Source organism: Urocitellus parryii, chromosome 13 (genome assembly GCF_045843805.1).
Source record: "Urocitellus parryii isolate mUroPar1 chromosome 13, mUroPar1.hap1, whole genome shotgun sequence".
NCBI classification, from domain to species: Eukaryota; Metazoa; Chordata; class Mammalia; order Rodentia; family Sciuridae; genus Urocitellus; species Urocitellus parryii.
Window position 1 is genome coordinate 55,525,029 of NC_135543.1, and position 13,790 is coordinate 55,538,818.

The 13,790-nt window shown below is 41.5% G+C and overlaps 1 protein-coding gene across 1 annotated transcript in view; it reads right to left on the reverse strand.

Moving 5' to 3' along the window:
• The window catches only part of Lama1 (laminin subunit alpha 1), a 144,832-nt gene that overhangs the window by 56,142 nt on the left and 74,900 nt on the right, over nucleotides 1–13,790 (reverse strand). Inside the window, exons 18-28 of the mRNA XM_026408881.2 lie at nucleotides 12,453–12,580; nucleotides 10,942–11,025; nucleotides 9,963–10,174; nucleotides 7,272–7,378; nucleotides 6,776–6,956; nucleotides 6,006–6,142; nucleotides 4,771–5,007; nucleotides 3,546–3,689; nucleotides 2,908–3,087; nucleotides 1,450–1,635; nucleotides 234–361 (exon numbers count right to left, since the gene is read on the reverse strand). Of these exons, the coding sequence (XP_026264666.2) occupies nucleotides 234–361; nucleotides 1,450–1,635; nucleotides 2,908–3,087; nucleotides 3,546–3,689; nucleotides 4,771–5,007; nucleotides 6,006–6,142; nucleotides 6,776–6,956; nucleotides 7,272–7,378; nucleotides 9,963–10,174; nucleotides 10,942–11,025; nucleotides 12,453–12,580 (1,724 nt within the window). The remainder of the gene's footprint in view (nucleotides 1–233; nucleotides 362–1,449; nucleotides 1,636–2,907; nucleotides 3,088–3,545; nucleotides 3,690–4,770; nucleotides 5,008–6,005; nucleotides 6,143–6,775; nucleotides 6,957–7,271; nucleotides 7,379–9,962; nucleotides 10,175–10,941; nucleotides 11,026–12,452; nucleotides 12,581–13,790) is intronic.

Below are 13,790 nucleotides of genomic sequence, written 5' to 3' on the forward strand. Positions count from 1 at the left end.
TCATCTAAGATTCCTCCATGATGTGCTTATATTTTATATATACATAGCATGGCCGGTAGATAATTTGTAATTCACACATCCTATTCCACAAGGATATCAATATTTAGCAAAGTTTGAATAAGGAACAGAGATACATATATTAATAATATATGTAGTGGGAGTAAGGTGAGTCCAATGCTTTCAGTTCAACATCAAATCAAAAAACGTTTGAAGTTCTAGAAGCTTCTGTGTACCTGCTTTGCTGTAGTCCTTGACCATAGGATGCCTTGATGAGGATATACTCAATATTGCTAAGAATGGACATAAAATCCGGATGTGTGACTGGTTTTTCAGAAACAGAGTTAAAATATTTCCAAAAGTTCTGTGGACAAGAATAGGTTCAATTAAATTAAGAGTATAAATTCTCACAGGCAAATGACCTTATAGAGAAAATATAAATTTGATAAATTTCTTTATAAATGAGCTCTGTTCTGGGCATGTCATTAAGTTTAATTGACAAAGATCTGTAACCTCCACCAGGGCAGATATAGTGGCAGTATTTTCAATAGACAGACATCACCAAAGATAGTGCTGGGCACACGGTGAAAGTTCAATGAACATGTGCTGGAGGAATAAAGAGACACTACCTGAATTCTAGTAAAGTCCAAAGATTTCTGTACCATCATAACTATACATATGGAAATCAGTGCACCAAGATAAAGGATTTAAGGTGCAATTCTCACTAATTTAATAGAAATACAGTAAATACCCCTTTATCCCTAGGGGCTTGTTGCAAGAATCACCCAGTGAATATTGGATACCTCATGTCATACTGAATCCCATACATACTATGTTTTTTCCTGTATACACATACCTAGGACAATGTTCAATTTATAAATTATGCACAGAGATTAACATCAACAATAATAAAATAATACAGTTATAACAATATATTGTAATAAAATTGCCAGAATCACTACTTTTGTGCATTGGGGGTTGTTATTAAGTACAATAAGAGTCAACTGAACACAATCAGTGATACTGTGACAGTTGGTCTGACAACCTGTTTCTAAGTGACTAATGGGCAGGTAGCATACACAGTGTGGACACACTGGCCTACAGGATGAGTGACATCCTGGGCAGGACAGAGCAGGATGGTGTGAGATTATGTCATGCTACCCCTAAAACTGTGCAATTTATACTTAGGAACTGTTTATTTCTGGAATTTTCCATCTAATATTTCTGTAGCTCAGTTAACCATGGGTAAAGGAAAATGTGGGACAAACAAAGACTACTGCATCTTTCCTGAGGGTATGAAATAGGAATAGGTTTTAGAAGTCTGGCTAAACCCATGGGGAGTTTAATACCAAGGTCTTATTTCTCATTTTCTCGTTAGTAACTTCAAGTTTTCATTACACAGATAGCAAAGATCACACCTTGAAGGAACATATATTAAAAGATCATAGTCACCTCTTTCATTTCCACTTCCTGGTCCTGTCTCACGCCATTCTCTGGTGCTGGTGCATCCATGTAAATGACTTGCTTTCTGGTTCGACCTCCTTTGATGAGAATTTGAGGCTCATAATTGGAGGTGCCGATGCCATCAGAGGAATAGAAGGCCATGGTGTACTTTAGTTTGCCACCATACGCCAGGAGCTATTGAATAACAAATTATTGTTTATCTTTCTGATTGCAGCCTTGGTTTAAAACATTTTGTTGTAAATCTGCCACCATATGAAAGAAATCTTGCATCTTAAAAATATATTTCACATATGAAATGTCTTGTCTGGAATTTGCTAAATTCTAATTCTACTCAATTATAGATTGTTTAGTTCTACTTGATGATTCCAACAAAGTGGGCTCCAAAATAAATCAGTGCAATAACAATTCTAATTATTTTCAAGCTCCCTTGGATTAAAAATGATCTCTACAGAAGCAGTGAATATATATTTGCAAATATTAAAGGTCAGAATGAATTCACACATAGACTGTAATGTGTGAATAAGATAAGCAAAAAAAAATGCAAACAATGTCTTTCATAACTATTTTATATGGATTTTCCCCCCAAAATGAGTGATGATGTCTTGGTATTGAGCTGATATTTGTAAATACAATATATGACTGTTGAAGGACTGCTTAAGCAAACAGTAAAATAAAAATAAAATTAGACTTGAAAAGTCCCTATTTGTGGGGACTTTTGCAAACGATTAACACCTCTTATCGCCTCTTAGAAAAGGGATTTAATAATCACATCTTTTATTTTTAAATACTTTTTTAGTTGTTGATGGACCTTTATTTTATTTATTTATATGCAGTGCTGAGAATCAAACCCAGTGCCTCACATGTGCTAGGCAAGTGCTCTACCACTGAGCCACAGTTCCAGCCCAGTAATCCCATCTTTTAATGACAGACCTGTGCAGACTACTGTGATTCTGAATTGTTTTTTTTCTTTTAAATAAATGACAGCGGAATGCAATACAGTTCTTATTACACATATACAGCACAATTTTTCATATCTCTGGTTGTATATAAAGTATGTTGACACCAACTCGTGTCTTCGTACACGTACATTGGATGATGATGTCCATCACATTCCACCATCCCTGCTAACCCCCTGTCCCCTCCCTTTCGCTCTTACCCCTCTGCCCTATCTGGAGTTCATCTATTCCTCCCAAGCTCCCCCTCCCTACCCACTATGAATCAGCCTCCTTATATCAGAGAAAACATTCTAAGAATGGAATATTACTCAGCAATAAAAGAGAATAAAAGCATGGCATTTGCAGGTAAATGGATGGTGTCAGAGAAGATAATGCTAAGTGAAGTTAGTCAATCCCCCCAAAAACAAATGCCGGATGGGATTTTGAATTGTATCCATAACCCCCACCTCAGGGAGAGGGGCACCAATTCTAGGTTGGGTGGGTGCCTTACCTGGTCTCCCTGGAACTGTTCTGGCAGCCTCCAGTAAAATGGCTCCCCGTGGACATGCTGACGGACAGTGGTGGCATCCAGCAAGATGTCGGGGGCCTGGTAGTACACCCCCTCACTGGTGCCCTTCAGGTTGCTCTGAGAGACCACACGCAGAAGAGGCTGTTTGGAGTCCAGCATCACCTAGTCATGGAAAGAAGAAAACGTACTTCAGATGGTGAATCAAGTGCTCAGGTGTGATCTGTCAGATTCCACCCCTGCCTCTCTGGCAGAACGATTAAAACAGGAACAGTGTGGGCTTTTCCTTTCAACAAAACATCTGGATTAAAAATGAAACTGCAAGGGACTTAAGTTACTGTCTATAGGGGTCAAGCTATTGCTACCCTCGGGCAATGTTCAATCACACGAAGGAGACTGTTGGGATTACTATCTTCTCTCCACCTGGAGTCTGACATCAGCTAAGGTGCAACTCTGAAAGCTCCATCTGTTTCCCTATACAGCAGAAGGGGAGCTCTGACTCCTATACTAACCCAAATTAGCATCCCAAAATTCTGATGTCATAAGGGCAAAACTTAACGACAGTGAGTTTTGAGTGTCTCCTTGACCCCTGCCCCACTCCCACATCTCTCTGTGTGACTTACTCGGGCCCTCACGTATCCCTCCAACTCCGAGCAGAGGTGCGACAGCCCAAAGCAGAAGCAGGGGCTGCATCCCAGAGGGTTGTCTGCACGCAGGGCAAAGGTGCCAACTCGACACTTGCTGCATTGGAGGCCAAACACGTTTTCCTAAAGGGAACAGACAGTGGACTTATTAATGCCTGAAAAGAGGAAATATGGTTTCTGCACACACAAATAAAATACAAAAATAATCTTAGATCCACAAGCATCACTGAACTTGCTGCTTTCTCAGGCGAGGTACCTAATTGACCTCTGTAGGCCCAATTCTCACAAAGACTCAGTGATTCCCAAACACAGCTGATGTTCAGAATCATCGAGGAAGACTTTGAGAACAGAGAGTCTCTGATGAGCATCTCCTGGGATGCTTTTAGAATCCACCCTGAGACCCCAGATGATTCTGGGAGCCTGACTGGGTGGTTGCTAAGGCACACCCCTGCTGTTCTGATCATCTATAATGAGAACACTTGTCTTAAGATGTGGCAAGGCAAATACTGATGCTCCCCTGATTCCCACCATGTGGTACATGACATTCCCCTTCATCGTCTTCAGAATTAGCATCCCAGAATTCTGATGTCAAAGGGTAAAACTTATGACAGTAAGTTTTGAGTGTCTCCTTGACCCTTGCCCAACTCCCACATCTCTGTGTGGGAGTTGATCCTTTACCCTCTTTCATTTCACCTCCTTGTATAAGGACCAGAGAAGGTGACAAGGGCTTCCTAGTAACAAAGCACTTTGGGAAAACCAAGGGACACACACAAGATCAAAAATGGCATTGAAGTCTTCAGAGTTTACAACACACATAAACTTCCTTTGGTCTGACCAGCACACACAAGAGCATGAATACTACTTCACAGCTATAGGATCACAAATCTTCTCAAAACCTGTTAGCTATTTTGCCTGTAGATTCAAGATAAACTGGCCACTCAGCCCACTGGAAAATGTGTGAGGAAACTAATTGTTTTTCAAAGTGGTCCCATCACTTGATGCTTGTAATAAATGGCAGAAGTTCCATTTTGATAATTTCCCATCATTTTAGAAAAACATATGTAGACTTAAAACTCAGATATAGAAAGACAGTAAAACCATTAGAGGAAGTGTTTAAAATCTAGCTGCTTATTTATACAGTCTAACACCTAAGAGTCATACTGATGAGGGGGGAGGAAGGAAGTGGAGGGTGGATGGCAAATACCTTGCAAGAGCAGGTGCCGGTTTCCTCTGCACAGCTACAGAGACCCCGTTCCAGGTCACAGGTGTCCACCAGTGTCCCCCTCAGGTCGCAGTCACAGGGAACACAGTCAGGAAAGTCTCTGTAACCCAAGGAACACTGATCGCACCTCTTCCCACCAAATTCCTGCTTGCATTGGCAGTGACCAGAAAGCATGTCACACTGGGGATTGGCTGACCCCTCATGACTGCAATTGCAGGCCTGAGAGAAAGAGAGAGAGAGAGAGAGAGAGAGAGAGAGAGACTAAAATTAACTAAAGAGGCAGATTTTATGTTATAAAATATACATTTAAAAAATACATAAGATACACATATGCTATTCAATACACATATTTGGATTTTTAAAAATATCAAATATATGAAAATTATAGAAATGAATTGATCTCTCTCACTAGTGCTCTATGGAGCCACTTTACCATCTGCTAAAAGGCAAAAGGGACTGTATTGTAGGATTATTTATCCATTTTTTTTTTTTTTTTTGAGACAGGGTCTTGCTAAAAGTTAAGTAGGGCCTGGCTAAATTGCTGAAGCTTTGAACTTGCGATCCTCCCGTCTCAGCCTCTGGAGTAGCTGGGATTACAGGCATGTGCCACGGTGCCTGGATTCCTTTGTGCATCTTAATGACAGTTGCACACTAGGCCAAAACTGAACTAAAATTAAATCCGATAGGTTCCAAACAATCTAGCAAAGTTATTTTAGAGGTCACGTAATTTTCCCATTGTCAAAACAAATTATCCCCAAATCTAACCAAGGGAAGTTATTCATGGAAAACTAGAGCTCTCAAAGATTGGACATAATCCCCCAATAAACTGATTTATGACTTTCTCTTGGAAAATTGTATACGTTGAAGAATATATTTAAAGGGCACTAAAAACATTTTGGGATTTTTTCTAGCCATCAATTTTGCAACTGGGCTCCTGCAGAAAACTCCACATAAGGGATTTGAAGAGTGTTGCATTCTCCATATTTATTCCAATAATCTGTGCTAATTTTTTCTTATTTATTTAAGACAGGTCTCATTATGTTACCCAGACTGGCCTTAAACTCCTGAACTCAAGAGATCCTCCCATCTCAGCCTCTCAAGTAGCTGGGACAACATGAACACAGCTGCACTGAGTTATTATATCAACCAAATAAATAAAAGAGATGGAACAAAACTTGCCATAGCCTAGGGACTCTCAGAAATATGTCTGCACCCACCTGGCACCCATGCTCCGGGTCCAAACCCCAGTACCCTTCCTCACATTTTTCACATTCCAGACCCCAAGTATGAGGAGGGCAGATGCACTTTCCAGATTCAGGGTCACAATTATTCTGAGTATGAGCACAGTCACAGGCTGAAATAAAGACAAACATCATTACGGGTCTGGATGATCGATGGAATTAAAGGGGTAGGAGTTGATTTTACAAGTTATGTCCCTTTTATTAATAATCTGAATAATTCTTCTAGTTTCTCAAAGACCTCACGGTTTCAGAGACTTCTCCTCCCCATGTCTCATGCAGGTTCCTCTAGGTCAGGAGATGCTTTTGGACAAAAGGTCACGGGACAGAGTACAAAAAATAGGGAAAAGCCTAAAAAAGACCACCGTGGGTGGAAGAACAAATAGACCTAATGTAATTGAACATTTATTATGTGCCAAATTCCATGTCAAGGACTTTGTACACAATTATTATAAAAACTATTTGGTTTAGATGACAATTAGCCTCTCCAGTTTACAGATGAGGAAACTAAGGCTAAGGGAAATTAAGTAATTCATCCAAGCTCACATAATTAGTAGGCAGCAGAGCCCGAACCGAACTTCAAGCTTATATATAGAGAGAGATCAGAAACAGAAAAAAAAAAAAAAACATGAAAACCTGTATGTGTAAAGAAGAGAAAAAATAAAGAAATGTCATAAAAATTAGTCCAAAGTAAAGGAAGGTGCCAAGGAGTCACTGTAAAGTCTCAAACAAGAAACTCAAGAGCTTACGTGTGCAGCCACCATCCTGGTAGGCATAGAAGCCATGTGAACACCTGTCGCACCTTTTCCCAGTCACACCTGGAATGCAGTAACACTGTCCTTCCTCTGTGCATTCGTCCGACATGGAGCCTGCCGTGCTGCAGTTACAGGGTAAGCAGCCAAGTCCTGTGTCCAGCCCATAATAGCCTGGCTACGTCACAAAAGGGGAAGAACCACACAAGCCAATACATGGTTTAGTAAGCCAATATACACTCTAGAAGGTTTTCCAAATCACACACAGGCTGCTCCATAGGATCATAAAGTATTCATGACTTGATTCTACTCCTCTGCACAGTGGATACGTGCCCTCTAGATAGTGAGGTACAGGATGGGCCAGCCATGCCTAGGGCTTGAGCTCTTTTCCAACTACCATGAATTCAATTTTTCCTTTGAACCCAGGTCAAGGTGTCAATTGCATATCACTGACCAATACTTGAATTGCATGCAATGAGCATAAACATCTTACCAGGCACTGGTCACACTGCTGTCCGATCACGTGGGGTTTGCAGTCACAGAGTCCAGTCTCAAGATGGCACACATCAGAAAGGGAACCTTTCTCATGGCAATCACAGGCTAACACATACACACACATGACATATTAATGGTCATTTAATGGTTATAGTTATAGTCAGTTCCTTCAATGTCTAAAGGAAATAATGTTAAACACTCAACGTACCCAATCGTGAAGCTAAACAAATGAACATATATAATGTATGCATGACAAGACATATGTATATTATAAGTATTATTCTGTGATTAATAAAATTTTACCATTTTTTTGTAGAGTAAACCAAAACAGTTTTAGTGGAAAGAACTATCAGAAAAGAATATTCAAGCCATTCAGTAATAACAGATAATAATACTGAAGCTATTCAGATAATAATTAGCAAACTACCTTGAACCATCTCATGAGTTTGCCATGTAATTTTTGAACAAGGTATTAATATATGTCAGCGAATTTTTATTAAAACATGCAATAGAGACATCAATCAATTTAGCCATCTACACTCATTGCAATCATACATATATGTAATATTTTAAAGCTCAATTAAAGCAATATAAATAGCATATATATTAATATGTTTCATAATTAAATGAAGCGTTCCCTGTTGTAAAATCTTGAATCATTTGTAGTTTCATGATAGAATTTCAGTTCTATCTGGTTACAGCATTAACATTTAGAGTTATGAATTCCCTCAGCTATTCAAAGTGATGATATTTAACAGGTCCAAAAAATGTTTAATTTATACTTATAAGGCAGGCATTAATATATATTTCATACTATTTAATTTTCATAATATGTAATATTTTCCCTGACAAAAATATTCAAGGCACTGTTTATGAATGTTTGCCTCTGAAAATATACATCTGTCCATATGACATAGGTCGAACATCCCTAATCTGAAAATCTGAAATGCTCCGAAATCCAAACATTTTTGAGCAACAGCATGAAGCCACAAGTGGAAAATTCCACACTTGACCTCATATACTAAGTTGCTGTCAAAAGACAGGCACACTAAAAGTGGTGCACAAAATTGCCTTCAGCCTGGGCACGTAAGGTGCATATGAAAAGTAAATGAATTTCATGTGTAAACTTGGGTCCCCTCCCCAGGACATTGTTGTTATGTGTATGCATATTCTGAAATCTGAAAAAAAATCATAATCTGAACAAATCTGGGCATGCATCTCAGATAAGGGACAATCAACCTGTATCACAACGTAGGAAAGGTCAAGGAAAATTTGAAGGGTAACTGAAAGCGCAGGCACAGTGTGAGGCAGCGTGCAGCAGCGGGGTGGGGGGGGGCACTGGAACTTGGGGATGGTCAGAGAAAGGCACTGGAATTGGCTTCCATACGTGAAGACCACTGCCTTGCTCACACAGAGGTGCCTCTCTCTGGCCCTCCATTTTCCCTGGTGTAAGTGGGTTAATACTGTAGGAACCCAGCGAAATGCCGGGACCCCACTCACTGCTGCCCTTCAGGGACCTTCTGCTGTGTCCCTGAATATTCCACTAACTTCTCAGCACACATTCATCTGTCTCCCACCAAATATAAGACACATGTGCACACACACCCTCCCTCTTGCCTCTCACCTGATGTCCCCACCTGAGGGGACATATCCCAGCATCCCTATTGTTTTTCCTTCCCTTAGCACATCTGTCCACCCAAACTCTTGCTTTGTGTCCTCCTGGCCCCTAGTCTGCTAAAGCTCTGCTTCCTAAACTCTCTAGAGATGTCCCAGGTGCTAAATTCAGCGAGCCAATTTCAATCCTCATCTCACTGGATCTTTCTGCAGAATGTGATCCATTGAAGTCTCTTTCCCTATAATTCCAATTAAAGTGGCCACACTGTTGAAGTGGGATGGGCCCCAGGGCTGTGAAACATTTTCCATCTTTTAATGGATGCCTGTGAAATATTTTTTTTTTGTATCACTAGCACCCTCTTGTGTCTCCATATTGCAATATCAGAGCAAGAGAAGGATTTACATGAAATTATCAAAATTAATAACTGCCATTTGTATTCATTCACTCCTTAAAGACTGTGCCAAAGGGGAGGAAAAAACTTCCGAGGGCTTAATTGGTGCTAGAGCTAGGTCGTCTCAGGTAAATGAAAATCAACCTTCAGTGTGAGGTTCAACAAGATTCACAACATCAAGGCTCCAAGCAGAACTCAGCAAAGCAATCTGAGGGTCAGGTAGTTTATGTACAGACCACCAAGCTGTGCCAACATCATGTGTTAGCAATTTCAGGCTTAAGAGCCTCACCATTTATCACTCTATGTCTTGAAATTCCACCTGCTTCATGCATCCCCATGGTCCTCCACATCCCTGATTGCTTTGGACATCACCCTTCTTTCCTTTCAATTACTGCAAACAGAGCTGCCCTTTGGAAAGCAAAACCTTCTCCTTGAAGGGAAGGGTGGAAGCTTTCCAGGACACTGACCTTCATGGACTGCAACTGATCAAGCCAATGGAGAGAAGAGAGGGAAGAAATCGGTTGCCAGTCTATCGTTGTTCAACCAGAGACCCAGCATGAAAACAAGCACCATTCAAGATAAGGTCACCTCATGGGCTGATCCCTTTCTGTCACATGTATGTAGATGGATGGGGATTCATAGGTGATAAATAATGACCCTGAACTCATAGCCCATGCACTCACCTTGGCAATTTTTGGCAGTCACAGCATCCCCGTAGAACCCATCTGCACACCTTTCGCAGTGAGGGCCGTCGGTGTTTCCCACACACTTCAGGCATTCCCCGGTGACAGAGTCACAGTGGCCAGGCTCAGAGGGGTTGACATTACCATTGCAGTCACACAGTACACAGGATTCCCCGGGTACTGTTGGGTTTCCATAGTAACCATCGGCGCATCTGTATCCAAGACGAAAAACAGGATCAAATAAATGCAATTACTCAAGACGCCACCCCACTCTTCAGGGACTTTCTGAATGGCTAACAAATCAGACTGGCTCTTTTCCCTGAGATTTACTGTGGAAAGAATGTGACTCCGCATTCAGAAAGTTATAGATTGTCTTCACCCATGGTGATGAACGGGAGCACGTCCAAAAGGGGGCATAAATCCAGTGGGCGTGCACCATCTCCAGGGCCAACTCCAAGCCACCAGGGCCAATGCGGATGCCACTCAGCTCTGGATGGGCTGAGCCAGAGTTGGGCACTCAGACTTAACCCATGGGAAAAAACACTGGCTTTCAGGCACCAGAAGGCCAACTCTTACATCAAACCACCTCATGCCTTTACTATTATCTGGATATTCAAATACGGGGACTGTGAGTCCTGGCTCCTCGCTGTTTCTTATTGTTCTTGGTGTGAACTCAGATGAACTCCAGGAGGTGGAACACTGTCCTCTAAAAACTCCCAGCAAGTCTCAACGTTCATGTTCTTAACAGATACACAGGGTTTTCTCTATAATTCAATGAAATAATCATTATACATGAAAACTCCAAAACCACACCTAACTACATATTTAAAAACAATCTGATCTTTAACACATTATGCACACAAAATGAATATGGAGAGTTATTGTGTGTTGATTAAAATTTAAAAAATAAAAGTTAAAAATAAGCACATAAAATTTACATTGAATTTAGAAAATAATATGAGTGCTGGACACAGAGTACCTCTCACACCAAGCTCCTGAGTAACCCGGAGCACACTGGTCACAGATGACTTCGTCTCCTTCGAGATGGCAGGTGGGACTGAAACTGTTAAAATGTTAGAAATGAATGCAATTTTTCCAGTGGATGTTGCCAGTTACCAAATATTTATAATACTGATTTTTCACGACTTCTGTCCTTACAAACTTTCAACATGTTCTCAGTCCTCAGCCTAGAACTCAGGGCCTCTGCCACCCAGCCCACCCTGTGGGCCTCCTCTGCCCTCCTCCCATGTTCTGGGGAAGGGACACTTGCTGCTCCCTGCTCCCCTGTCCTTCAGCCTCCAATGCACTTTCTTCTCCCCATCTCCCGACACAGCCACTGCTTCCTCCAGGAAGCCCGCTCAGATGGGGCTGGTACATGGGGTTCCCCTCTCTCTAAGGGTGATGCTCTCAAGTGCTTACCTGGAGCCAGTTTCAGATCCTTGAATCTCCAGACCAGTAAGATAAATAAACCTCTTTTTTTTATAAGTTACCCAGCTTCATGTACTTTATCATATCAATAGAAAACAGTCTAATACAATATCTTTTTATACACTGGAGTTAAAAAAAATCCCTGTGAGATTAGGAGTGGATGGAAGAAGAGTACTAATGGGTAAACAAGTGAGAGAGAGAAAGAAGATTTCAAACCACGGGCCTGAAGGATATGCACGTCCCAGTAGGACATACAACTCCATGCTGAATATGTCTACTTAACCTCCCCCTCTGCTTTCTGCTCAAGGCTCATTTGCAATTACTCAAACAGGATGCACATGTTCATGTTCACCCTGCCATGCCTTGGCACACTTGGTCCTCCTGCCTAGAATGTTCTTCTGTGTCGCCTGTTGAATTTCTCCTCCATCAGGTCTGAGAGCAGCACTCCTCAGTCATCCCTACACCTGCCCAGAAAAGCTCAGCACTGCTTTCCCTCTACCCTCTCACCCTCAGTCTGGTGGACAGGCCACCACTACAGTACTGACTACTCTTGACTCCCTGGGACCAGGAGCTATGAATGAATGGTTTGCTACTTATAGCAAACTTACTGCTACTTACTGTGATACCCAGTACACAGCAGGAGCTAAATAAATATTTGTTGAACTAATTAATTAATTAATTAATCCATTCAGACCTCTCAGCCTCATATTTTCAAATTTTGATCATTATATCAAAAAACCCAGGGATCATCTCAAAATCCCCTCTTACCTGCTAGCCTAGGGGTAGGTACAAGATGTACATTTTGTAAGAGAAATAATGACCAACATAAGACCAAGAACAAAAAAAGTATGCACAGGTCCTTGCTATCATACACCTTTTCTGGTGTAATTCAATAAGTCAAACTTTCTTTGAAGAAGATAATTCATCCCTCCCTCTCTAGTCCGAATCAATCACTGCTAAGCAAGATTCACACAAATTACACACAGTCTTGCTCTGAAGACATCAGAACACATCTTAGTGGTCACGCTGGGCAGGACCTGCTAGTGGGTGCATGAAACTTACTTGTTGGAGGCTGTGGAGAGAGGGCAGGCACAGGGCTGGCAGTCCCCAGAAGTCCCATGGGAAGGCACCCCGTAGAAGCCAGGTAGGCACTGCTCACAGTGGTCCCCAGTGGTGTTGTGGGCACATGCCTAGGACACACGTGCGAAAAGGAGAATCAGCCCTGGTTTCCTAGGAGGATTTTCAGATTTATCTACAAATGGCCTGAAGTCCAAGTGAACAACAAAAGACAAAATGTAAAACAAGTTCCAGGAGGAAGGGTTCTCTGTTTTTTAATTGATTAATTTTTAAAAATGTAACTTCTATGAAGGAGGGACCTAAGTAAGAACTTCACCTTGACCGTATCAGAGTAATTGGTACCAAACTCCTCTACCTGTAGGAAACACCTAGAAAGTGGATCAAAATATATAGAACAACTGGTTTTTGGTGCTGTCCAACAGCAAGCACAGGTCCATGATGCCTGGAGAAAGAGGCAAACCAGGGGACTCCCAAGACCTGGAGACACTTGTTAGGCAGAGGGAGCCCAGGCAGAGTGGGGAAATCCTGCTGAGTGGAGGGGGTGGAGGTCTTAGTTTGGAGGGGCTGGCCCAGGTGGGATTTGGGGAAGAATACTAGGGTTTTGCAGGGAAAAAACAGAGGAAAACAACATTGACCAAATTAAATTGTTATATTGTGCACATATCTGAATATGTAACAACAAATCCCACATCTGGAAATCTGCACACCAGACCCCTTTAAATAATGTTGAATACTAAGAGTTTGTATGTAGAATGGAACCTCAATTAGCCAAAGCAACACAGAGGAGCTGTAAGAGGAAAAAATTCAGAACACAGAACTGAGGGATATCAGAATTCTGACCAGCCAGTGAGGGGAGACCCTGTGAAATACCCAGACCATTGGAGAGCCCAAAAGAAACCTGCCGCAGAGAAAAGGCTATCAAAATCCTCCATAAAAAAGCTTAAAACAAACCTTGAAACCACCAAGGTGACCCGCTATCATTTCACTGCTGGCCAAAACAAACTCCCACATTCTTAAAAAGAAAGCAAAAAGCAAAAAAAAAAAAAAAAAATCCAGAAACTCAGCAACATACCAATATTCATTGAACAACATGCATCATGCAATTAAAAAAAAGACTGGATACCCAGTGGCCACATCTGGGCATGTCTGGAATCCATGAGTCCAGAAAGATGACAAGCAGATGAATGAGTGACCACATGCAGGCAGGGGAGGTTCTTGTTAGCAACAGGCTGCTGCATGCCCCTGAGCAGGATGGCAGAGGAGCTTAATTTAAGGGTCATCCTTGTGCAAATATGATTGTATAAGTACTGGTTAGGCAAGGAT